Source organism: Rousettus aegyptiacus, unplaced genomic scaffold (genome assembly GCF_014176215.1).
Source record: "Rousettus aegyptiacus isolate mRouAeg1 unplaced genomic scaffold, mRouAeg1.p scaffold_m13_p_18, whole genome shotgun sequence".
Lineage (NCBI taxonomy): Eukaryota > Metazoa > Chordata > Mammalia > Chiroptera > Pteropodidae > Rousettus > Rousettus aegyptiacus.
Window position 1 is genome coordinate 13,970,281 of NW_023416293.1, and position 27,208 is coordinate 13,997,488.

Genomic DNA, 27,208 nt, shown 5'->3' on the forward strand with positions numbered 1-27,208 from the left:
TGCCATCACAGCCGAGGGAGGGGACCCCGCTCCGTAGCGAGCTAGTCACCCCCTCACAGCCCGGTTCTTCAGCTCCTCCCCCCACTTTTTTAAAAAATTATTTTTAAATGGCGGTCGACATAAAGTGTTCTATTAGTTCCAGGTGTGCGACACAGTGATCCCACACTACGTTGTGCTCCTTACTCAGCCCAGCAGCCCCCCGACGCTGCACCTCGTAATTAGAGCATCTCTGGCTCTGTGCCCCCCTTGAAAGGTCACGTTTCTGTCAAACCTCTGGCCACGCTTTTCCACCCACCCAGTGCAGGTGAACAGCCGGGTTACGATTCGTCGTAGCTGCACCTTCTCGTTTAAGGAAACAACAGAGCAGAACTTTTCTTGGTGGGATAAGCTAGACCAGGCACACCAAGTGTGTCTGGGCTCCCCACGACTTCTGAGGAGGAGGGCTTTCCATTAACAGAATAAGAAGGACGCTTTAAGGCGGGCCACAGCGTCCTTCTACGTCTCCATGGCTGCTTGACGCCGGAGAGGTCAGGCACAGGACAAATGTCAGCTGATCACTCTACAGCAGAACTAATGATCGCTAACCTCGGTGCTCGGCTGGGACAGGTTAACCTGGACGCCAGACCCAGACCACCCGTCCTTGCCAGGGTTCCTCATCTCGTCCCTGCCCTTCTACTAGGGCGTGTGGCTGAGGCGTCGCTGGTCCCACGGAACAGACCAAAGTGCCTTTGAGCCGCAGACCTGGCCCGCTCCCTGCCCTGGGGCCAGACACGTGTGTGGAGACGCTAAGCCTCCTTTCTGAGCATGTAGATGCTTCCTCGATTTGCAAGGAAAACGAGATTTGTGTTAACACAACGATAACAATGATAAGTTATTTGGTATACGCCAGTTTAAAGAAGGTTAAAGGGTGATGAAAGGACAGACTATTGAGTAAGAGCAGGGCGGTATTCGGGGGGGATTGTTTAAAAGACAAAGTTATGGACGTAGGTGAAGAAAATGAAGAAACGGAGGCGCTCGTCTCCGTTGTGTTCGGTCTAACGGTGCGGGTGCGCTTTCGGCAGCGCTGACCGCGCGCTCCCTGGCGTGTGTGTGCGTGTGTGTCCGTGCGTGCCCAGTTTAGAGTCAGGCCGAGCGCGCGTGTCCCCTTTCCAAAGCCTCCTCTCTGCATCACCTCGAGCGAGTCCCTTAGCCGTCCTCGCCAGCTCGGACAGGCCTGCAGTGGTGTCCCCTCCGAGGACTGCAGGAAGAGCCGGGGAAGTGGTTCTGCAAAGCGCTGCCATGGAAACGAGACGTCATCGAAGCCAAGATGGCATCTGCCGAGCCAAGGACCTGGCAAGGAAGTCCTGTTATTGTCACTGCTGCCCCCATTTCGCAGATGAGGAACCGAGGCCGAGAGGGGACAGTTGATAGGAGAAGTGGCAGAACACTCAGACCGCGGCCGCCTGGGCACAGTTTGTTCTTCCTCAACAGGCGCTGCGTCCCTGGGTGACATGCTTGTCCCCGAGCCTGCACTTGCCCTAACTACAAAACGAGAACAGCTTCATCCACGTGGCTGCAGAATACACTTCCGAAGGTCAGCGAAGGGGGGCGAAGTCAGACAGAGCCCCACGCTCGGCCAGGGGCAGGGGGCCCCGCTCGCCTGGTCGGCGGCCCCGGTGGCCGACCTGTGACTTTCAGTGGCGCTCTGCACCGCGGGCTTCTGCAGCCGAGCCCCACGGCACGTTCAGATGTGACAGCAGGAGGTTCGGGGGGGGGGGGGTTCCAGGGCTCGGTGGGCATTCGAAGCTGCCCCGCCCATGACCCAGCTTCCAGAAGGAAGCACCTGACCCTGGAGTGAAGGGTCTGACCACACTGGTCTCCCATGCCCCGGGGTCACAGGTCAGTGACGAGGCAGCACAGGTACACCCCGAACCCTGGCACCCCCCTCAGTTCCCTTACAGGAAACATGGCGCACGCTCCCGTCACTGGTGTGAAGCTGGGTCCGCGCATGGAGCACGCTCAACTGCCCATGGCGACTCCTCCAGGACTCGTGGAAAGCTCTGTGCTGAGTGTTCCAAGATGAGTGGGTAGTGAGTCTCCGTCCACAAAACCAGGGCCACGGTCCTGACCAGACAGCAGACTGTCCCCCTGAAGCGCGGACGTGCTTTGTGGCAACGCGGGGGACAAGCGAGGCGTGCAGCCCCCCTCGGGCTTTCTCCTGCTGCTCGCGGCTCCGGGTAGATGCGCAACGCGCCTACCGCAGAGGAGAGGACAGCGGCGGACGGGCGTTGGACGCGGGGAGTTCCAGGGAACGGCTACTTGGGGCTCGGGGAGAGACGCGACACGGCCGCTCCCCTCGTCGGCCCAGCGCCAGCACGGGGCCTGCGACGCCTTCGAACCCACACCTCACAGTGCCCGTTCCGAACCAGAGCCACCGACGGTCCGGTCCAGCACCGACGGTCCGGTCCAGCACCGACTGCCACAGCTCCCGAGAGCCGCCGTCAGGTTCTGATTCTTTTAACCAGGCGTCTCTACGGCGTCTATTAAATAATCACCTCGTCAAGCAGAAAGAAGTAATGGTCATCAGGAATAGTAAGCGACATCCGATCTGTGTATTGCCTTAGAGTTATGACAGGAATTCACTTCTATCCAGTATTCTAAAACTAATGGCACACCAAACATGTATCTGTACGTACATATATGATCTGCGTGTGTAGGATCTACATCTGTGTACAGATTGCATACGTGACAGAGAGTGGGGTTGCCTTTCTCGTGGTCACACGTTGTCACTAACTGCCAGCCACTGCGGCATCACCCTACGGGCTACCGGCCACTTGTTCACTGTCTTCTATCGTCGGGCGTCGGAAGCCACCATAACTGCGGCTTTTTCATGCGTAGTTGACTCTATACAAACTGATTGACACCTTTGGGGTCGTCTTTCCACTGACTCATAATTTTTCACTCTCGAAAAAGGTTTCTGTACATCCACTATTCTCTAGTTAAAGCTGAAAATTCAACTCATCATATTTACACAATAAAAAAAAAATCCATTCTGCCTTGTTTTTAATTGCAAATTCCACTCGAGGGACGAGTTCCCCTGCTCGGGAGTCAGCCCTGTGCCTTCTCCTGCAGAAGCAAGTGCAGTCAATTATGCTAATGAAATGTCAATAAATATAAAAATTTAATACAGTCTGCTCCGGGTGAGTGGCAGATGAGGACTTGCCTCCCAGACAAATTTGCTGCTGCTGCAAATATTAAATGCACCTAACCGTCCGCGTGGCTGCCGAGAGATCCCGGGAGGGTGGTGGGAGCGCCAGGTGTCATGGGGCTGTCCCCGTTGGGCTGGCACTGCCACCGCAAAGCCGCGCGATCACGCTCAGCCACCCCAACGTCTTAACTTAGGACGAACGGAACTTCTCACGTCCCTGTGAAGAGCCCAAGATCGGCGCCTCGCGACACCTTTTCTTTCTTTTCGGGTTTGTTTTCCCAGTCATTATTCTTCTTGTAAACAAGAACATGCTGTCTTTAGAGAGAAACATATTAATAACCATGTGAAAACAGTGTTTTAGGACACAGGAAACCGAAGAATCGTCTGACCGTGATTCTACCATCATCCGCGAGCACACGGGCTTGAACGATGATGACTTCACAGTCTCCACAAAACACAGACACGTGCTTCCGCCTTCACCCCCCCCCCCCCCGTGTGCGGGTTTCATTGTGTGCGCACAGAACGCTGTGCTGGATTCACTCCTTACGGACAGTATATTTTTCTTTGAACATATTCATGAGAGTTAAAACATTCTACTCTTGTGTGACAATACAATTTTACAACAGAAAGAATGTATGTATGTACGTGTATGTATATATACATGTATACACATAGGTATGTGTGTGTGTGTATAAATAAAAGTATCTGCAAAACGTCATCAAGACCAGTTCCCTCCGAAGCGTTCAGAATGCTCAGATCTAGCAAACCAATCGAGATGCGTGTGATGACGCCAGGACGCGTCTCCGACACCTTCGGGGGGGGGGGGTGGGCTCCCCACCCCGGGCGCGCGTGTCCCCAAGCCCGGCTGTCGCTGATGCTGGCTCTGTGCTACAGGTGGAGTGCGCCACGATCGTGCCGCAGGCGGGGGCCACCCTCAGCAGCCTCATGGGCCACGCGCAGGACTTGGTGGCGAAGCTGCGGGCGCTGCAGCTCGACCAGCGGGAGTTCGTGTGCCTGAAGTTCCTGGTGCTCTTCAGCTTAGGTAAGGAGCCGTGGGCGGGACAGACGCGGCCGTGGGCTGTCTCCAGGTCTGCTCAGCTCTCTGTCTCACCGAGATCGTGGCTTTCTGTGCGAGTCATGCGCCCCCCCAGCGCGAGTGCGCGGGTTTGCCTGTGTGCCTGAGCCGCGCCCTGCCATGGGGGGTTAGGGCGTGGAGACAGAGGTACCGGGCGCGGGTCCTGGATTTTCTTCCTTCATGGCCGTAATGAGTGGGCAGCTCCCTCAGGAAGCTGTGACAGGGAGGGGTACGAGATTTTAGCCAGCCTGCTGCCGCCGGCCGTCTCTGTGGGGCTGTTGTTTCAGCTTGCTACCTACCGCTCTTTTTATTCTTGTGAAATACGGGCCGTAATTAAGGACCTGTTTCTGAAACCTCCATCCGGATTAACTAGAAAGTGTTTATAACCAGATGCACCGCCATGCACGGATAAAAGATGACGGTTGTCAAGGGGAAAGGGTGCTTCTTTAGGAAAGCTTTGCAGAAGAAAGATAACTAAGCAAGACAGATTAGCTAAATCAAGGTTCTCAGTGAGTCAGCTGAGAAAAATCACCACCGCTTGGAATAAAAAAAAAGGATTAAGGAGATGGATTTTTATTGACTTCAAAGGAACAGATTTTTCTGCCTGTCCTATACTTGATTTCTGTATTTTGTTGGCTTAATAAAGCCAACTTAAATAAACTTTTTGCCAAGTCCATTTATTACTTATTGGCAGACAGCTGAGGGAGGCAACTTCCCTTCAGAAAAAAAAAAAAAAAAGCAGAAATCAGATTTACCAACATATGTTTTTTCTTTAGTCTTCAGTTATAAGATAGTTGTGAATTCATATCCCAAGAAATAAAACAATAAAACAAACGGCAAAGCGAAACAGATGTGTCCACTCTTGAAATTCGGTACTTTGGTTTTAAAATTCTTCTTGACATCACTGCACAACTGTTGCTAATAAAGGCATAGTTTGGAATAATAGAACGAGAGTTAATTTTTCACATGTAGTCAACGTTTAAAATGAAAAGAACATTTTCATATTTTGGAAAATGTGATAAATATAGCGAAAAGAAATGTTACTGAAAATTCGAAAAGACAACAGAATTTCATAGATGTAGTGTTCAAAGGTTCGCCACTCCAGGACTGGGTCCTGTGTGGTTTCTGTGCTAACCACAATAAACAGGAGAGTTCTTGCCAAAGAAATCTCCATCTTTTACCCCAGAGTGGTTTTTACAAAGTCAAGACGAAGATGGCGTAGGCCTGCTTGCTGTAATCTCACAAATTATTCTGGGTGATGGCAAGATCTTAGTCTTTTCGACTAGCACATTTGATCAGTAATTAGATGAAAAATGGGGTAATATATGGGCAAGAAATCTTATAGCATCTTCATGATAAAATATTTAAAGAGAGTCATGTCACTTCAATGGTATTTTAAATTAGTGGAATCACTGCATTTCATTTGAAGATGTAGAAATGAACCATGAGCCATGCTTAGCTTCCATCGCTTTTATCTTTTTTCTTCTTCGTTTTTCAAAATTATTACCTCCTCCGCCAATCCTGGGGGTGAGGGGGCAGCGCTGGGGTGCTCTGAAGTGCTTTCAACCTTTGACCCTCAAAAATCATCTCTCGAGCAACGGGCCATGTAGTCACCAGAACCTCAGTCACACTTGCCCTCATTTAATGAATGCTGGCTATTTGGAGGCTGGGTGCCAGTGACCAACTAGCCCAAATATCCCTTAAAACTCTGCCTGTATGTTGTCTAAAGAAGAAATTAAAGCACGGCTTTCGGAGTGTCAGCCACGAGTTTATTTTTAAAGAAGAGAGAACAAAGCAAACTTAATTGGGACTCAAGTTCACAGAGTGTCCAGTTTGTGAATAGAAAACTTTCCCCCCATAGAAAAAATAAATAATCACTATTTGGAGGGCAACTTTGTTGAGGTACATGGGTGACTAAGCTCAGACACTCACTTCACTCACAATGGGAGTGAAACCAGACCAGGGTCACTCTGAAAGCCGCCCCAAAGCCAGGGCCTGCACCCAAACTCATGTGAGCCCAGCACCTGAGCCTGGAACCCCAGGCCTGCCTGGAGCCTCCTGACCCTAGAGGAAGTTTTACTTTTTTTTACCTTTTTGCCTCACTGTGAGATATGATCTGAGCCCCCTGAGAACTTGGCAGGAAAGGAGATATTCTGAGTTGGCCAGTTAAAATCGATGCCCCAAGAGAGGCCAAAATAAAGCTTTCTGAGTTTATTTATTAGTCTGCACTCCTGCATTCTTCTATAAAGGAACCCGAGTGAATGATGGAAGGGAATTTGCTGTCTGTCACCAATCGATACAGAAATAAGTCTCACAGGGAAGAAGTGTGTAGGGCCATGGTCTTCAAATCGTGTTGCTTTGGTGTGAGTCCCAAAGATAGGTCCAGTTCCCACCACCCGGGTCACCTGAAAACACACGTGGAGCTGGGAGGCAGGCCCCAGGCGCTCCAGCGTGGTGTCCAGATTGACACCCTCCACGCTCAAACCCGCCAGGCGTGTCCAGGTGGCTTAAGTGCACAAAGCAACGAGCGGCCAGACAGTGCCACTCAGATGTCACCATGGCCCTTGACTTCCCTCGGCCTGGAGACTCGGTGGCCAGACGCCGCAGGCGGTGAGAAAAACCGCACGCCACATCCCACCCCCGTGAGTGGCTTTGACTCGTTGCGAATTACTCTTCTCTGGGGGCCACTGTGTTTGAAGGCGCATCCCACCATTCCACTGCCTTGGAGACAGGGCTTCCCATCCCACAGAGCGGCGGGGAGCTGCCTTGCGTCTCTAACCCGCTAGGTCTGCAGGGCAGGGCTGGGTCCTGGGTGCATCGGAACCTGCGCTGACCGGCCCGCACTCGGTTGGACACGGCCCCTCCCTCGCTCTGTGTCCCTGGCTTTGAGCACATCGCCTGGCTTGCAGGGCAGACTCGGGGACCTTTTCCGATCAAACACGTATGAACAGCCTGACTTGATTCTATGCCCAAAGCAAAGCCTATCACATGGCGTGTGACATGGGACAGGAGGCCGTCGAGCCACAAAGACATGCCTTGGGCGCAGGCTGGTTTTCTGAGACGAGCTCTCCCCGAGAACCCTCTAACGGGTGTCGCCTCGGCATTAAGCTGCGTGTTACCATTTTGCATCCTCTCGGTTTATGGGGAGACATGTGTAAGTTCCTTGGCAAAACGAACTCGCGGGACAATTAGAGAGAACGTCGTGGCTGAAATTGAGTGTTAAACGCGTGACCGATCCGAGCACGGGAGACCGCGGTGTATGGCCCGCACCAAGAGCCATCGCGTCCCCCAGAATCCTGTTCACGTTAGACGGGTGAACAAAACCACATCCTTCTGCACCACGGAGGTTCTTTGCTACCCCTTCAAGGCCTAGATTTTGAATGTGGCGCTCATTACCCACGTGAGACTCGCCCTCCTGGAAGCAGATGCCTAGGGGGCACGGGTCATGCTTGCCGTGGGGATGTCTCACCTGGGAAGTGCTGCCAGACACCCTCATCAAACTGCCACCCAAGTCCTCTCTGGAGAAGCACCGAGTGTGCCAGGGCACCGTGCAAGGGCAAAGCGTCTTTGCTGCCTCCCCAGGGTCGGTTCTGTGGTGTCAGACGAGCTCCTCAGCCTTAAAGGAGGTCCCCTCCCTATCTTAAACACAGGTGACATTCCAAGCAATTGCCGAAATGTCCCAGAACAAAACAGGGTCTGTGTAATTTGACCCACGAGTTGGAAACAGTTTTGGAAATGGATGGGTGACATCTTCAGGTCTTAAAAGTCATACTTTGGAAAAGAAACGAGGTGTTTCTACGGCAGAGCGGAGCGTGTTTCTCCTTGTTTGTTGTCGAGACTTACTCTGCTGTTGTTCTAATATTCTTAGTGAAGCAACGGCCTTTTATCCATCAGATCGATAAGCTATAGGTCCGTGAGCACGGGAAGTCTGTCTGCTTTGCCCCTGGCATACTACCTGACAGATAGTTAGGTTTTAATAAATATTTATTGAATTCATGAATGAAAGAATGTTCCTTCCAACTTTTAGGTTAAAAAAAAAAAAGTAACAGGAACTGGAAAAAATTAGTTTAAAAAAATATGAGCGTGAAATTTGCAGAGAGCCTAGCAAATAGATCGTATGCATAAATATTAAAGAATTTGGCACTTTTTTACTTTCAATAGCAAAAATATCAAAATATAAGTCTTCACACTATGAAGGGGAGTCTCGCAAGGAAAAGGAGACTAAACAGCGTCCTTTAGTAAATAAAATAATAAATGAAATCGAGCAGCGACCATAGTGACCGTCGGCATCAGGGTCTATTTCCAGCTGTGACACTGAGTGTCAGGTGCCAAGAGGAGACGCTTTTCTTCCACGCAGCAGAGCAGCTCCGAGGAGGCGGATTGCGTAGTTTCTCCCTCGCAATCGCGAGACAGAGGCGGCGGCCTGCGCGAAGGGTGGTCTGCGGACAGCCGCGACTGACCTTCCCGACGCGGCCGCAGGCCTTCCTGAGGCCGCTCGCACTGCTTTATTACAGCCTTCCTGTACATGCAGTCACCGCACACACGCTCACACACGTGTGCACGAGCTCCATACCCCGCAACCGTTGCACTCAGGCACACGCCGCACTCTCACAGACCGGCCCGCACAGGCTGGTGATGGACCCGGCCGCCACACACCTGTTCCCAGGCGTGTTGGTTAACGCGCTCCTCGTGAAGCCAGATAAGTGAAGGAGACATCCTGGGTGTCTTTCAATTAGCACCCCCTCCCCGTTTCTGCCCCACATGGTACCCTAATTCAGAAAAGCTCTCACTAGATGCAGCCCGAATAGCTACGCGTATCTTCCCACGATGGCCTCGCCGACAGGTACGCAGCTGCCGGCCAACGTCCCCTGCGATGCACGTCAGCCTCTGAAATTCAGGAAGCCATTGATCAGCATTCAGGAGGGGCCGCCGTTTACAGCACAGAGAGTCGGCAGAAGCGAATAATGGCACATAAAGTTGATGCTTGTCTTAATTAAGTGCAGTGTAATAGGTGTTGTGTGGACTTTTTTTCCTTTCCATGAGCAAAGCAGTTTAGCAAGGACCAGATATAATTCATTCTGGAGCCCTAAGCTGGAGCTTAATCGATATGTATTTACAGCCATGGAAGGGGTGACGGTCATCTGTTATCTGCCTGCACGAGAACATAATTGCCTAAATTGCATTTATTTGGGCATATTTCTGAATAGCGTATGCCTGGAAATATTATTTTGGGGCGTAATGCTGATACTGTCACTGCGCTAAGCACCGCTATTTAGAGATGATTCTTCGCAGGCGGGTTGGCAGGGCACACGGAGGGAGGACGCCGGACGCTGGGCCCAGGCGGGTCCTGCCGCAGAGGCGGCACCCGGCCCTGCTGAACCGGGGACAACGTGGCTTCTGTGTGGCCGCAGCAAACCTCAGGAGACAGGTGTCGTTAGCCATCACTGCCACGACCCTTCCCTGAGCTCGGGCAGCCCACGCGCTCGCCCAGCGAGAGCGGGGGAGAGCGGAGATGCGCACGCTCCCCGGGAGTCGAGGCTTCCCCTGTCCTCACCGCGGCTTTTTTGATGAAGACGAAGGCACTACACAACGCCTGTCACACGTGGCGATGACAACCCCTTTTGAGCTGACCAGTCAGGAAGCCTGATCCTTCTAGATCTTTCTTGAAAGTGACCCTCTTACAGGCTAGCAATGCCCCTGCCATCAGCACCACCCCTATGGCCAAGCCAAGCGTGACCGGTTTGCTTCTCTTGCCCCCCGTTTTCGGAGTGGGGTGGCAGGTTTCGTCTGCGAAGTCAGAAGCGCCGCTGGGATTCTGGGGCATTTTCCAGCGGACCTGCCGATCCCACATAGATCTTTTCCATGTAAAGAAGCATCTGGTGCCCAAATTCCCAGCTTCTATGAATCAGTGTCATGAACAGATCCAATCATTTATCAGAGTCGTAGCCTGAATTATTCACAGATTCTTCCTTTGCTGATATTACCAGCTTCGCACTCCAAGGACTGGACCGCGTAGAGTGGATAGTAGGAAATGGGGGTCAAAAGATGAATTTGTGCACATTTTGAAGTATTTTAAGAATACCAAAATAGAAATTTCTTCATCAATTCTTTGGCATAGTCTTGATACTCCTATCAGGATAGTTTTAGGAATTAGCAATTTCTCTTAAAATAAAAAAAAAAAGTTGTTATTGCTGGCACAAGAAATTCTAGGACAAATTGAATAAGCACATGTGCTGGCATTTGTCCAGGATGAGCCATCAGAAGAGACCAGGGTCATGAACACTGTAACAGTATCATTTCTAATTATAACTTCAAGGAACTTCCTCTCCCAAAGGCAGAGCTGCAGAAGCTGTTCCTACCTAACAAAGAATAAGGCTTTCGGGAGTAAAAAACATCTTAATTTCCCCTCTTTGCTTCAGATTTCCAAGTTGCTTCGTGTTGCTCTGGAATCCGTAAGCAGTTCGGAGACCAGGCCATCCTTCCGCTGCCCACAGCACTTTGTGATTTCACGTACGCCACGATGCATCGATTCCTCCTTGAGTCGGTGGATGTGTATTACAAACAATGCAAAGGGAACCTTTTTCTGCACGCCTTCCCCTGCGCGTACGGCCAGGCAGTCTTCTCTGGCTCTGGAAATGGCCAACGCGCCCTCCAGCAGCTGGACCACATTGCTTTCCCGGCCACGGTAACTGAGAGTCCCCACCTGTCCCTCTCATCAGCGCCATAGCTCAGCTTCTGCCCTTATTCTGCTGTGATTTGCATTCTGATGACAAGTGAGATTAGGGACCTTTTTATGTTTCTCTGAGGTACCTGTGTGCATCCTTTGCCCGTTGGAATCTGTGCCTTATTGATCTGAAGGTCCCTCTCGAGATAAGATTAATTTGGCTTTTCCTTTCACTTTTTCTATCTTTTCTTTCACAGACATAGCCACGTTCATCAGTATTTTCTGTATGGTTTTTGCATCTTGTAGCATCTTTAAGAAATCCTTTCCCACTCTTGAAGTCATGAAATTCATGCTCCTTTAGCTTTTTTACCAAATGCATTAAAACCTTGCTTTTCACACTTACATCCTGAATATTAGAGCGAGAGTTTACTTTTGTGGGTAGACCGAGGGGGGGGACCTGGCTTCTGTTTTGCCTCTTTTTACTTTCTTCACGGGTGGGCAGTTGTTCTGACACTTAGTAGCTTGTCTTTCCCACTCTTTGTGACGCTGCCTCTCCTACGTGTTTTGTGGCTCTCTCTCTGGACTTTCTGCTTTGTTCCATGGATCTATTTAATTATTGTGCTGCTGATCCCATGGGTTTTAAGTATTATAATAAATCTTGATATCGCTGCCTTTTATTTCAAAGTAGTCGTAATTATCCTTCTGCTTCCGCTTTTCCACATGAATTTTGCGATTGGCTTGCCGGTCGGGATTTCGAATAGAATCACACTGCATTTAGAGATGAATTGGGGGAGAAGGGTTCTCGTCACCAGCTGAGCCTTCCCGTCCGCGGGCAGACCGCACCTTCCCTTCCGTCTGGTGTGTTGGCAGTGTCCTTTGGGACTGCCTCGTCATTTTCTCCCCAGAGGTATCATCCGTCATTCCTGGGTTCTAGCTACCAGAGAGTTTGTTGTTATTGTGAATATAAATATTTTCTCTTACATTTTCTAATTGGTTTATATACACGTAACTGATTTTTTTATATTGAACAAATTTACTGAATCCTTCATTCGAAACGGCTTTTTTTATAGTTTATCTTCTACGTAGACAATCATGGTCTGCAGATAAATAGAGTTACCTCTTGCCCTTCCCATTGCCTTTTCTTGCCTTATCTTATTGACTGGATGGTGCTGACTCGAAGCTGTGAAGAACAAGTGCTCTCGTCCTGTTCCAGTCTTTAGTGAGGATATTTCTTGAGTCCTGCGATTCACTGTGAAAAGCTTCGTCTGTTCATTAGCGTTCCTTTTGTAAAAGCTGTGGGTCTTGGCGATGCTTTATTTTCCTTCTTTGCCTTCTAGTTCAGTAAGTCTTGACTCGTCTCTATCGTTTTGTTCTCAGTCTAATGTGCTGAGCTAACATCCCGTGCTTCTGTTTCCCGTACGCTTTGATGTTGGGAAGTTGCTGCTCGGCATAGCCATGGTTTCTGTGATTTCGGTGGGTTTCTGTGAGCAGCATGACTAGTCTGTGGCTAGACTTTGTCTTGTTTTTTTTGTTTTGTTTTGTTTTGTTTTAATCTTGTCTGTAATATCTTTGTAACTTATAATTTTAAGAATATCATAAATTTACAGGAAGTTACATGTACCCTTCATCCGGTTGCCCAGTGCCACAACCTTACACAACTATAGTCCATGTAAAAATCAGGAAGATGGCTCCGGTGCGGTCCGCGGCGGACTCTCTTGGCCAACTTCACCACATTACGTGCACTCACTCTGCGGGGCATGTGGCTCCTGCAGTTTGGCCACACAGGTAGATGTGTGGAGCCATCAGCACAGTCATGACACAGACCTTTTCCTTTGCAGCCACTCCCAATTCTTCCTGTCATCACGACCTTGGTGACCACTAATCTGTCCCCCATCTCTGTAACTTTGCTATATTTAGAGGTTGCTGATTCTACAGTTTGTGACCTTTGGGGACTGGCTCTTTTCACTTGGCAATATTCCCTCAATGCTCACCCAGGAGTCGGCTGCTTTTCATGGCTGTGTAGTATTCCACGGCATAGATGGACCAGAGTTTGCTCAATGATTGGTCTGCTGAAGGATGGTTGAGTTGTCCTAGGTTTCGAGTATTACAAACCAAGCTGCTATAAACGTGACATAGAGGTTTTTTGTGCAGACCTGTTTTCATTTCTCTGGGATATCCCCAAGAATCCCCAAGAATTCATATTCTAGCCCATACGACAAGTGTATATTTATATTCTATATTTTAAGAGGTGAGTTTATCTGTTTACTGGTAAACCATCTTAGTCTTCATATGTTTTAAAATGTTTTAAATCTCAAATGCTAGTTTAATTGGCTATAAAACTTCAGTTTGGCAAGATTGTCACGACACTTGAGAAGGCTATCGCAAGCTTCTGCCTGTTCCCTCCGATGACTTTCAGGTGTTCTCTTTATTTCTGGTGTCCTGTACGCTCAATTCCGGTGCCTAAGCATAGCTTCATACGGGAAGTGCGCGTCCAGTCAGAGAATCCTGGAAAGCTCTCAGCAGTTCTCCTTTCACGTATCGCTGCTGTGTGAGCCCCTCTGCTCGGTCTCCCCGCTTTTATACCGTCCCCCCTCATCTCGCGGCACTGCTCCTTGTGTTAATGACGTCCTCTGATTCTCTCTTTGGCTGTATCTAGTCTAGCCTGTATCCCATTTTTTTATCTGAATAATTATTTTTTTGTTTTAAAGATTTCTAATAGGTTATGTTTCAAGTATACCTATTAGTGTTTAATTTTTCCCCATATTGTTTCATAATTTTTTTCTTCATGAATAAATCCCTTTTTTTTGGTCTCAAACACTCTAAGCAAACGAGATGGATGCATGCATGAGTAAAATGCACGGATGGACGGATGGATGATGACTGGGTGATAGATGGATTGATTAGAAGCCACGTCATTGACTAGAAGCCATGCCAAGCCACTTGCAGAAGCACGCGCTACACATTTTCTCCTATGCTATCCCAGTTCGTTCAGTCCCCAGAATGACATAAAGGAAGCCAAAATCCAATGGAAAACTAAGAACCAATCCTGTATTTTGCCATCCTTGGTAGATACTTAGTGCAGGAAATTGTGCTATTTATACAGGGAGTTAACAGGTAGACCAGTTTATCCATCACTAGCTTGTCTCTGTAACATCAATCGGTGTAAAGACAAAAACAGTCCTGGACACTAGTAAGTTTCATTTATATTTAATGCCTCTATGTTTATAGCAGTAAAACCCTAGATGATTATCAGTACCACTTAAAAATATGGCTTCTCATTAAATAATTAATACGTTGGGTGGGGGCAAGCTTCAAACAATGCTCAAAGCTCTGGCAATTAATGGACTAATTACGAGAGAGGCTTGTGCGATGACTTACGCACTCATAGGACAGCATGGGTGTGATTGTGTTAGAGCCAACGTGTAAACGTGGCTAAATGTCCAGTGAAGGCAGTGAAGGAGGAGAGAGCGGGAGCGAGATCCCGAGCCGTCACACCAGTGCAGAGGTCTGAGCTGCTGATGTAAGAGTTTTTAAAGACTGAAGGCGGCCCGACGCCCACCGCAGCACTTCTGAGCACGCCCCTTGTCACACCAGAGCCTCTCCCTGAGCCCCGCGGCCCGGGGCGTCTCGGGGCGGTGGAGGCTGCTGCAGTGCAGGCCCTCACAGCCCGTCGCCTTTTCTGAGCCAGGAGCTAAGCTTCTCCTACAGCCCCTGTGGGTCCCGTGGGGGGCACTGCGTCTCGTTCCAGACCCTGGGGTGTTAGGGACTAGTGGCGGCTCGTTTTCCCCCTGTGGCTGGCTGTTCTCAGTAGTGACCTATGCACAGGGCTTTCTTGGCATCTAGGATGTGCCAGCTCCAGGAAGAGGAGGTGAGGAGGGAGATGGGGCTCCAGACTGCAAGGCACGCCCCCGGGAGGCCCCTACCCCCGCTGGGAGAGGGTCGCTGCCCCGTGTCCTTTAGCGCTGTGCTGGGCGGCCTGTCGGGGCCTGTGGGCCAATCGCAGGGCAGTCTTCCTAGGGAAAGCCGCAGGTGTCAAGTCGGCGGGGGCCACCCTTCAGTCCCTAAGATCCCACCGCGCTCCACCCTCAGAGCGTCCGAGCCTCTGATTCTCTGCCTCCCTCCCGGGCGGGCTCGCTTTCCCACGCACCCCAGGAGGGAGCCCCTCACTGCTGCACGCCTGGCGGAAGGGGCCCCACGGGACCGGCTCTCTCCAGACTCAGAAACGGTAGAAACCCCCGGGGCAACCGCAGGGAGCACAAAATGCCGGCTTTCTCCAAAATGGAGGAAGGGGGCACCTGGGAAGGCCACTCGGGGGGCGCAGCCACGGGCTATAGTCACTTTCCGAAAGGAGAACAGCCTCGTCCCCTCGGGCGCCTGCTTAGGGCCCGAGAGCCGGGTTAACATTTACTAGGTTGACTGTGGGCAGAAAGTCCCCACCCTGAAGTCAGTGGCTCCCAGCCAAGCAGAGGGGACCTTGATCCATGTGACTGGCCCAGCAGCCACAGGCCAACACAGGCGGCGGGACCCAGACACAACAGGCGCGAAGGTCAGTTCCCTTCCAAAACACACGGTGGGGAAAAGGAAGACGTGGGCTTTCAAAGTGACGAACACCGTTATTTGCCTTGGGGAGCGCGTTAGCTGGCGGTCAGTGCCAGCAAATGAAGATGCTGCAAGGCACACCGCGCACTGATGGTCTGGGCCGGCCGGGGCTCGGGCGCCTCTGGCATTTCCGGTCAGTTCGGGCAGCCCGAGGGGGAGCCCCGTGGGATTGATCCTGGGGCCCCCCATGTGGAACCTCTGAACAGTGAAACATGCTCACACATGCACACACACACGCATGCATGCACACATGTGTACATATACGCACATGCATGTACATATACTCACATGCACATGTGATCACACTCGCATACATGTGCACATGTGTGTGCGCATGTGCGCATGCATGCACGTATGCACACTCACACACATGCATTTGTGCACATGCGCTACTTTGACAGCAGTGACCTGCATTAAGGCTTTTTGTAGGTCACTGTTACAATCCAACTCCACACCCCAGTTATGACGATTATCTTTAGAGATGATATATTTAGGGACAAGGTGGCAACTTGTGCCTTGCTAACTTTGGCATTCATGTAAGAGTCTTAACCACAGGAGTGTTTGGAACCTTGACGATGAACAAAGGGCAAACGCCCAAAGCCGTGGGCAGCAGAGCAAAACTCCCAGCCACCGTTTAAAAGCACCGACGAGACTGCAAGATGCCCAGTTTCTCTGCATGGGTTGATTTGGGGAGGAATATGTCAGTGACAAACTTCTCGAACATTCCATTTGCTTTCACGGTTTTCCCAACTTCTGCGTTTTCTTTTTTCTTCTTCCACATTTTTAAGCAAACAGAAATTGTGTGAGGATTTTAGATGTCCTTTGACATCCTGGTGACACAGGAACTGTCATGCAGCTCTGGGCATCTCGTTAAGTAGCCGACGAGCCAAAGGCTCGGTCCGTGAGGGTGGTGACAAGGTCGCCTGGCCCATGCCGGGCGCCTCGGAGGACTCAGTAACGGTGACTAGTGTGTCTCCCTCCTGCACCCCTGCCTCAAAGACAGAGCCTTTCGCTGGCTAATCAGGTGGCAGTGACATCCACTAGGTCATTAGCCTTTTCACTTGCCAAGATCCCTAACGATTAAAACTGTAGAAACAGTTCCTGCGATGCCGCTCTCTAATAGCCTTTTTTCATTGATTCCTTGTGCTGCTTTCCTGGTCGATGTTTGGCCTGTATTTTACAGGCCGTGTTTCTCCGTTTTTCAGGTGTGGTTGTCCTAACCGTAACTGGGGTCTGAGGCTGTAACGCGATGTTGCCTGGACGGCTGGCAGCCAGGCCTGAGCTAGCGCTCCCCTCTGCGTGCCGCTCCGCTCTTCTTACTAATGCTGTCACCCGGCAGTGAAGGCGCGTTCCGAGCCACACTTCCTCAGTTAAAAGAGAAACCCTTCCACGGCACGCTGAACCCCAATACCAAAGATGCCGCTGCTGCTCCCCTGAGCTGGGGTGAGGGGGTGCCACAGCGCCCACATGGGCAGGGTCCGCCCTGCCAGGAGGAGCCGGGGCAGGATACGTGGAGGGACTTTCCGCGCCAGCCTTTCTAAGCCCCGGGGGACCACATTATGGGGAAACCCAGAATGACGGCAAGTTTGCCACCGACTCGCCTGGCTCCCCGCCCGAGAGGCTGCTGGTCAGACATCTGCACGTGTAGTAGGTGTTCGACACATGTTTTAAAATATGTGTAGTGAAAGAATTCATTTAGAGCAGAAATTGAGAATGCACTAAGAATGAAGTAATAATGTAGAAAAAAAAAACAGGAGCAAGGGAGAGGCAGGGAGGAAAAGGAAGGACGGGAAGAAAGGGAACAAGAGGAAGCGGGGGAAGAAGAGAAAATCAAACACGCACCAGTCGCTGCACGCCCTAATCGTGCCAGATTGGGATGTTCTTCCCAACTGAGAAAAAGTAAAGGAAATTCATGTGTCGAATTGTCCTGAAATTACACTGGCATCATCCTAGAATGCAGCTGTGGTAATGCGTCGTTTACGCCCGTCATTTGAGAAAACACAATTGGGGATGTTCCTGTGTGTGTCGCCGCCCGATCCCAGCAGCGCCTTCCCAGCCCTGGGGCTCCCTGCCTGCTCCGGCCGCCCCCAGCTCCTGGGCGCGTGTCCCCTTCAGGATTGTCCCGGCCGTGCTGTGCGCAGTAAGCAGGATGTGCCCCTGTGTGCGAGGCCATTCCGAGGCTGGCCGCACAGGTGGCGCGATTTCCTGTGCCAGACTTCCCACTCGCCGGTGGCGGTGCGCACACGTGACACGTTCGGGAAAGGGACTAAGGCAGAGGCCATGTGCCCTCTTAACTGCCTCTAGTCCTGCCACAAGCAAAGGGGGGCTGCTGGCCTGGCCTTGGCTCAACTGATGGCAGTTGTCATCATGTGTCACCCTGGAGCCATGAGGGACACTCAGAGCCAGAGGGGTCACCCACCCACCCTCCCTCCCGGTATCATCATCAGTTAATAGGTCATCGACGATAAGTATAAAGGCTGCATCGTGTACAGGCTGAAATGCTTAGGCAGCTGTGGCAGGGTTACACCTGTCTCCACACGTGAAACCAACCCCCCTCCTCCACGACTGTCCTAGCCAGGGAGACAATGACTGTTCTGGATCAGGCGTCAGCAGGGCACAGGAGACGGTGCTTGCTTTGAAATAGTGTTGCAAACAGTGTATGATCTGAGATTTGTACATTTTTAAAACAAACAGTTCTATATCCAAGTGATATATTTATCAAGTTTAAAATACAACTCATTTTGGAAGCTAAGCAGGGTCAGGCCTGGTTAGTGCTTCGATGGGAGACCACCAAGGAAGACCAGGTGCTGTAGGTATAAAAAAATAAAAAATAAAATAAAATACAACTCAAATGACATAGTTTTCACTATTAATTATACAACTAACCAAGAGAAAGACAGGTGAGCATCTCAAGAATTGCATTTTTAAGACATGTCAAACGCTTCAAAGAAGCGCTTGCTCTAGAATTTGAGAAATGGAAGCCCCTATTCTTCACGGGCAAGGAGTAACCATAGCATGGTTTGTTCCTGGAGATGCCCACATGGAAGTGAGTGGCCCTAATGTCACCGCTGACTGATGACTGCTGGATCGATGGCAACTTGCCGTCCATGATCTAATTCACTGTTGAAACTTAAAGAGTGAGCTCTGACTCTCTGTAGTGGAGGCCTAAGGAATCCTCACATAATCCAAAAGCTCAAATTTTAAGCTGTTGTTTGAATCCTCGACTTCACCTATTACTAATTAAATGCCCAGTGCAGCTTAGCGTGGGTCTGGGCTGCCTTTGAACTTGAAGTGGCTGCATTCGCCACCATGAGGCTCATAGGAGAGTGTTGGGAGTCCTGTCTGATGTCCTGGACTCGCACATTTGGAGAGATGGTGGTGGTTCTACAGGGCAGACTGCGCAGGGGGACTGGGCACAGGTGCCCCCGCCAGCTGCAGGACTGTCCCTGGGCCTGAGTACTCCCGGGGTCAGAGTGCTCTCCGTGTAAGCTGGCTGAGGCAGGCTCAGGGAGAACCTCGCACGTCTGAGCCTTCCTCACACATGAGGCGGGCCAGACGGTGGAGATAGAGTCCTCACTGCGGGAAGATGCCACAGCCAATGGGACTTCACGAGCCAGAAGCTTGCTGTCCTCCCACGTGGCAGTCGCTGTTAAATAACGCGACCCAGGAGGCACGGGCACTGAGACTTAGGGCAGTTCTCTCATTCTGGCCGCTTGACCAGGCCGGTGCTGGCAGACAGAAAGCACCTCCTCATGTTTGCCAGCTTCCTTGTGGCACACGAGGATCAGAGTTGAAAACATCTTCCCGCAAGGAAGGTGATGACACCCAGGTGTGAAAAGGCACGGCGACATTCGCAGCTCCCTTCCTGTGCAGGCGCCCGATGAAACAGAGACAGTCTGATGTCGGACACGTCAGTGTCCCCACTGTCGCTGTCTCAGCAAAATGCGTGAGGGCCCAAAAAAAGTAAATGCCAGGACGGCTTCCTTTGCAAAATGTTCCAGGCCCTTTTAGACTAATCTTCCCTGTTATTTTCTCTGCCACATGGTGAAAATAAATACAAAACAAATTGGTCGTATAGATTTTCTGTCTTTCACGTACAAATACATATCCCTGAGCAATTGGATGAATTATTAATTTATGTCCAAAAAAACTGATAAGTATTTGGCTTTAATGATCTCGTTATGTAATCAGTTTCCCTTCCCCCTTTTACTTCTTCACCCCAAAGACCTCTCTTTCCTTTTTACAGTCCAAACGATTCAGAATAAGCATTGGTCAGCTGAATGATTTTTTTCCCTTTATTTCAACCTCTGATCTTACTGAGCAGAATTTTAATAAGCTAAGGGAAACGATGTAGTAGTAAGTAACAAGTGTATCTAGCTCTTAAAGAGTAGTTTCATTGTAACTCTACAAACTTAAAAAAAAAGTGGATATATAGAACAGACTTAGGTAAATAACAGTTCTCATATGGGCATCGGGTTGCAAGAATTTTACTGATTGTGATGTTACTTTTTAGTACAAGTGGAAACAGAACATACGAAGTAGAATAAACCTCACTAATTCAGAACAATGCCACTGGGAAACAGAAAGCTGACTTCACGCACTTTAAATGCTATTGTAGCAACCTCAAGCCCTGCTTTCTCTTAAGTGATGTAGTTAACCCAGTGCATTGCAATTAAAAGGGGTTGGGGAGCATCAGACTCGGGACATTACAATACCTAGTCCTCCGCAATTCTTTCATTAACTCATTGTGTGTCTCGGCCCGGGGCTGGCTAGGAGTGTTGGGAGAAGTTACATGAAAGTAAAAAGTGAGATGATACAGGGTCAAAGAGCTAAGTAAATACTTTGTCCTCAAATATCGTGATGTACAATAAGCCTCTATTCCATAAAGTACCTTATAAAAGGTCTTTAATGTTTAAAATTGGATTTTAAAATAGATGACACCATAACTATAGTCTTTAATCCCCTGAATTTCTGCTTCTGCTGCTGGTTTTAGACAGAATTTATTTCTCATGAGTTAGCTACTCAGTAGGAAACAGAAAGGCATTCTTTAAACTTCCTATGAAAAATAAAGCCCGAATGCAGTGTCTGAGTTGGCACGGAGTTCAAGTTTCTGAGTCTTAATTAGCGTAGTGACAACAGACAAAGCAGGACGCGGGCTGTTTTCCGGGTTCTGTATTTCTTGCTGCTTGTGAGGCAAAGTTTCCATCCCTGTTACGCGCCGTGTTGACTTGGCTGTCTTGGGTTTCATTCTTTGGAAATGGCTGATACTTAATCTTTCTAGGGACAAGTGTGTCGTGTCCATGTCATGGTTTTCAGGGTCTGCCGAAGCAGGTGAAGTGGGACCGCAGACCAGGGCAACAGCGTTGCCCCATTTCGGCTGCATGCGCATCCGATCACAGCCGACCGCGGGAGGCATCGCTGCCACCTCACTGCAAAGCTGTCCCCAGGGTCGCATTACCCAGGGAGCTGGGGTTGGGAGCACAGCAGCATGGCAAGGACCATGTCTGCATCCTGCAATGTCACGGCCTTGGCGCAGAGGGCCGAGTCCAACAGGAGGCCTCACGAAGTTTCCTGCCCCATCAGTTAGGGGTGCGGGGAGCCAGAGGACACCGGCCACATGAGCAGCTGGTGGCCTTACAGACCGTTCTGCTGTTCTTTAGTGTCTGCAAACCTCTCCCCACTGGCACCCTCTCCCCTTGCCATTCCTGTCCCTCTTCTGCATAAGCAGTGTCCCCCAGCATCCGCAAGACCTAGAGCCATCCAGGAGAAGACAGCTCTAAGCAGCTCTCCATGGGGAACAAAGTGACAGGAAGCTGCTTCGGGCCATGTGACTGCATGGTGGCCAGGCGAACATGAGTAGTTTAAAGAAAGGGATTTCTTTCAAATGCTGAATTATGAAGGAGTATTGATTGTATGGGCAGGAAGAAATACCTGGAAGAATACGTCTTTTGTCTTCCAGAATAATGCTATAATGCGGAGAGACGTTTCGAGTCGCCTGCCTACTTCAGACAGAGCGCCTTGTCTGCCGCGTGTGCATTCATGCTCCCGAGCGCGACCTGTTTGTTCTCTTGGGAAGTCGCAGACACCATGGAGTATCACGCTGTTATCAGGCTCTTAGCTGCATGTACACAAAATAATATTTTAATTGGCTAAGCTAATATTTGATCCAGGTTCATAAAAGTTTGAAGTCAAATAATTAAATGCAAATACAGTCTTCATCCCAAAGACGATAAGAATGCCTTTAAGCTAATATTTTTAACAAGAACTGGTCCTCGGTGTTCTCTTGTAAATTTTATCACACCTGAGGCGGTTTTCCCCTTTCGATTTGCTGGGAAGCTGAATTTATCCCGAGGCAAAGCAGACATCTAGCACAGGCTAAACTCAGCAACCGGAGCTTAAATTTGGCTTAATATATCCCCACTTGGATCTGCCTGTTTAATTCTCTTTCATATGATAACGTTGGTTTATTCATAGTCCCGACTTGCCACCTGAACAAACTGCACCTCAGATCCTATTCTGAGAGAATAAGACAACTTGGCAAAAACCCACAGAAGTTCCTGAATGGAAACCAAAGGCAAACATGTGCCTCAAACCCTGTGTCAGGATGCGGCCACGGGAATGGAGGGCCAGCTTTTCTGCGTGGAGGGGCTGCTTTCTGTCATGAGGACCTTTCTTGTTCTAAGGAGACAGATGGTCTTTATAATAAGGACGGTCGACCAGGCCAGATGCAGCTCTGCGTCCTGTGTGCACTTAACATGTGATTCTCATTGCTAAGTTGTTCCGATACCGCTTTTTCTGAAATTTGGGGGACCAGGACATGGCCTCACCCTGTGCCTTCCCTTTAAATTCTATCTCCTGGCTCAAAATATCCAGTCAATTCCCAGCTAGAGACCTTAGTTCGGCCTTTGAGTCTCCATATATTTTTAAGTGGTTTTCAATGATTTGGTGTGTAGAGACTGATAAAACCCATCATGTTGCAATTTATAATCTTAAAAAGCCGTTAGTGCAGCCTTCCTTCCCCAGTTTTATCCCTAAGAATTCTGGGAAACCCAGTCAGAAAACAGGAAGGTTCCACATCAGCTGACATGGACCCGGACACGGCAGGGCCCCCAACCCAGGTGTCCCCCACCACAGTCACATGACCCCTTCAAACCGCGAACAAACCAAGTGTTTCTCCTCCTGTTCATTGAACCCAATTTCTTAGGTGGTTTTGAATCAAAGTGCACTTCACTAGTGAGAGACGATAGGAAATGTGCTGTCATATTTGACGTTGGTTCTGAACTTAACAAGACGAGGGGCTTTTGAACTAGGACTCGGCGCCTGGAAGGCACTCAGCACACTCCTACCGAGTGAAATTCCTAGCAGGTTCAAGAGCACATGGGTCCTGGCTGTCATCATGCGTGTGGTGACACACTTTTGTGTGTGGCAAATAAGACAGGCTGGAAAGCTTAGCAAGGAAGATACAACTGGAATTACTTGCAAGATCTTCCAGACATAAGTCAGGAGGAAACCGGTATATGAAGGGAGGGGGAATAGTCTTTCATCCAACAAGCAAGAGGCGGGTTCCTGCTGTGTCCGGGCACCGTGCTAGGCCTGGGGCGGCCAGGAGACCACTGTGCACAGGTCCCCAGCTGACAGACAGTCAGGTCGCACCCAGTGCCTGAGCGATGTGTGCGGAATGAACAGAGAGGAGCTCGGCAGGCTCCCTGGAGGTGGTGACATCTGATTCTGCGCATACTGCTTTGCTACCTGCTGGAGGACAGACAGCAGAAGCAACCCTGCGATGGAGGTCAGTATAGATGCTGCTGGTTGGGGACACCACTAGCCACTCAGGGAGAGATGTCCAGGAAGCACTGTGTCCACAGGGCCTGCAGTGCCAGCGCAGGCCACCGAGCCAGCCCAGGGATGGCCCGGGGCATGGCAGGGTAAACGTCCTGTGAGCAGAGAGGGCCAGAGAATTCGAGAAACACAGGCAGGCTGGGCATGCGTCAAGGCACCTGGCCAGATCCCCTCTTCGAATCTGTTTCCCCAGAAAGCACAGTACTGACTGGAGCTTGGGCTGTTTGCTCGCTGTTAATGAGACAATTCTATGAGGAACGAAAATAACGTGCGGGTGGATTCGCTGTGGAAAGAGGGGGGCGTGTCAAAGGCAAAAAAGAGAAGATTTAGGTCAAGGCCAAGCAGCATTTAATGGAGAGTGTGTGGCCTTGTCCCATGCTTGTTCATCCAGGACCGTGTCCGGCCTGGGCGCCAGGGGTGTGGCTGCAGGTGTGGCCACGCATGTGGCCTGCGCAGCCCCCGCCCCTGGCCTCGGGGGGCTGGCAGGCAGCCGTAAACTTAGCTAAACGCCAGGGGTCAGCCAGGAACGCGTGGTTTAGGGGTGGCGGGGCCCGGGCAGCACGGAGGGCCTCGGAGCTGGCTCAGGGAAGGACATGCAGGGAGCCCGAAAGCCGACGGTGCTACCCAGTGGTGACGGAGTCACCGGCGTTCGGTACATTACGTTTAAAAACACATTTAAAATCTTTTCATTGTGGTACAATACGCGGATCAGAAAACCTGCCATCCGGACTCTCGCCACATGAGTCTGCTGCGCGGCCACTTCCAGAACACAGCTCGTCTGCAAACTGACCCTCTATGTCGGCGACACGAGGCCCCATTGCCCCGCTCCGGGCCCTGGCGCCACCCCCTACTTTCTGTCTCCAGGAACTCCACCCCTCTAGAGACGGTGCAAGTGGAATCGCATGGCATTCGCCCTGTTGTGACCGGCTTATGCCACGGAGCACAGTGTCCTCCGAGGTCACCCACGCGGAGGCACATGTGAGGGATCCTCCCCGCCTTCATGCTGAGCGGTGCCCCACCGCGAGCGCATGCCACATTCTGCTCGCCTGTGTCCCTGTGGCAGCCTCCTGACGCCCCTCCCCGAGTCGGCTCCCTCCTCGGACCCCCCCACACACACATACCGCCCTTCCCCCACACGCAGCCCCTTCCCTCCGGCACGCACCGCCCTGCTCGGCACGCGCATGCCCGGCAGAGCGCTACTCTGAACCACACCGCTGGCCACGTCCTTCCGCCTCCGGACCCCGCTGCTTCTGCACCGCATTCAGGACGGAACCAGCCTGGCTCTGCTCAGTCTTCGGCCTCATGGTCCACCCTTACCCTGTCCGCCCCCGCCGTCTCCCATCTCCTTCTCCATGGAGGTTAAGCTGCCTTCCAGGCATCCAAGACTTCCTCATCCGCTCCGTCCCTGAGGCTTTGCATGTGCAGCACTCATTTTTCAAACTCCTCTGCTGTCACCTCCCCCAGGAGCCCTTCGTGGCCCCCAAACCCTGGGCGAGGGGCCCATCTGTGCACCCACTGCTGACCTGCCACTTTGCAGACCTCCACACGGAGACTGTGTCTGTCACTCCTGTGCCTTTAACACCGGGCCCAGGGCCTGGCCTGGGGCTGTCAGGATGGATGGACGGATGAATTCATATACCGTCCCCACATGAAGGTGTGAAGTAAGGAAAATGCAGCTCCTTGGCAGGAGCTGTAAAATGCGGACGCGTCGCCTGTGTGTCATTTACAGACGTGGGAATAACAGGGCGCTCCCCCTCGCCGCTGCTCCGTGCCGTCCGAAGTACTCTCCCACACACCACCCATTGTTTTTCGTTACTATCCGTAAGTACATAAACGACACACATGCTGTACGTCCGCATTTGCACACACAGCTCTTGCCAAAAAGAGTTGCGTTTTCTCGTTGGTATTGTGCATGTGGAGGCACGTGATTGTATGTTCTGGTTGCTAAAAATAGTTCTTGGGATGAAAAGCGCACACACACATGCTTTTTATAAAGGACTTAATAGTGATGGACTGAAAATCTTGAGCTGTGAGTTCTGCTGGGAACAGTGGACCTTCAACGTCGGCACTGACGGTGTCGCATGCTCCCCGTCTAACCCTGCCAGCCCTCGGCTCCTGTGACGTGGGCTCTGTATCCCCAGGAAGAGAAGTAGCGTGTTGATCTGCAGAGTTCTCACAGAGCATGCATTCAGATTACTGCAGTATAGCCCTTTCGAGAATAATTTTAAAAATTTCTTACAGAAATTTATTTCCTTTCTCCTTTTCTGGCTTATGGAAGGAAAGGGTCTTTGAGGGCAAATTGTGCCAATTTACAGATGTGTCATCCCTTCCAAAACCTCCAGAATACGTGTCCTCTGGCACAACTGAATGCCTCTTTTTCCCACTTTTATATCTTTCAAAGGGCAAGATGGGAGTTTTTGCCCCACATCAGGCAAATTACAAAGATAGTCACCTTCTAGGACACCCCGTTGGCACCTCCTAGCCCCACAGCCTCTGGCTCAGTCAAGGACCCATCACAGAAAAGTGTGCTGACTAGGGACATCCACAGGCCGTGGCCACGTGGCGGGAACCAGGGAGGCAGAGCTCAGCATCTTCATCCTCAGAGAAAGCCCAAGCGCTCTGTACAACCGAAAATCCAGCGCACTATAATATATTCAAGAAGACCTAAGGGTTTACTTTCCAATAAGGATGGAAAAAATCTGAGCACCCCACTGTGAGCTTATCATAATGCGGCCTCATATAAAAAGTTGGTAATTAGTCCCTGAGTGAATAAAGTAGAACAGATGATAAGAGATTGATACTTAGAGGAGAAACGCAAAATGCTTTGCCAGTCATCAAAATTTAAAGGCTGTGGAGAAAGGGTTGAGAAAATGCCTCTGTCTGTTTACATGCCATTTGCAACCTAGAATGTGTAATGATAGGGTTCATTAACTTGAGTTTTTAAATTGTATGACAATGAAGCTTCCATAAATTTCAAAGGTGCTCACAGAATGCCGAACGCAGGAGACTTTGAGATCCAGCATAAAACGCCAGAGAAGAATTGGTGGGGATTTTAGCCTCATGTCAATTTCTACTCCTCAAACTGTGTCTTTTTCTAAAATCCAAATGGGATCATATGCTATTGAATACGAGAACTAAATAGCAAATCTCAAAAACATCTGTTTCTGAGGACCACAGAACATGAGGCAATTTGTCCAGATTTGTTTTCTCGTATAATTTAATGTCCATTCATTCCTGAATTTCCGGTGTGGCAGCCTCCTGCCGTAGAAAAGTTGAGACCCAGCTCCCATTCATTACTCAACATGAAATGGGCTTGATTTGTAGGACGGATGTCCCAGAGGCCATGGGTAAGGCTGTCAATGTTCAAATTTTCACAAAAGGGCATGAATTGGCACAAAAACCGATTCCATGGGTCTTATGGGAGCACAATTGCGGAGTCTCCCTAAAAACGGAATACAGTTCTCGAGTCCCCCAGCAGAGCTGCCGCCCCAGTCCTGGCACCCTGCCTTCTCCACCCCATGGGTTCCTTGTGAGCCATCTCAACCTCTGTAGGAAAATGAGAAGAGGGAGACTCAGGAACCAGAGACCCAAATTCAGGTGTAAATGGGAGGCGCGTCCGCCTTGAAGCAAACCCACCAGGCGAAACCCTCGTTGGCGAAACACGTCAATCAAAACTTGATATTCTGGTCAGAACAAGGTTCAGAGAAGGATGTAGAGAATTCACTGTGACCTTTGCAGTATTTTGTTCAGGCAGAGCTCAAGTGCATCAGCATTTGAAAGCTGGCTTCGTGTTAGCAAAGGAAAAAAACTGTCTTATAAGAGACTTAAGAGTGACTATAACAGG

The 27,208-nt window shown here is 50.4% G+C and overlaps 1 protein-coding gene across 4 annotated transcripts in view; it reads left to right on the top strand.

The window, feature by feature from the left end:
• The window catches only part of NR5A2 (nuclear receptor subfamily 5 group A member 2), an 85,243-nt gene that overhangs the window by 52,278 nt on the left and 5,757 nt on the right, over positions 1–27,208 (top strand). For all 4 annotated transcript variants that reach the window (XM_016150566.2, XM_016150564.2, XM_016150563.2 and 1 more), the window contains one exon: positions 4,082–4,229. In XM_016150566.2, coding sequence (XP_016006052.1) covers positions 4,082–4,229 — 148 coding nt within the window. The remainder of the gene's footprint in view (positions 1–4,081; positions 4,230–27,208) is intronic.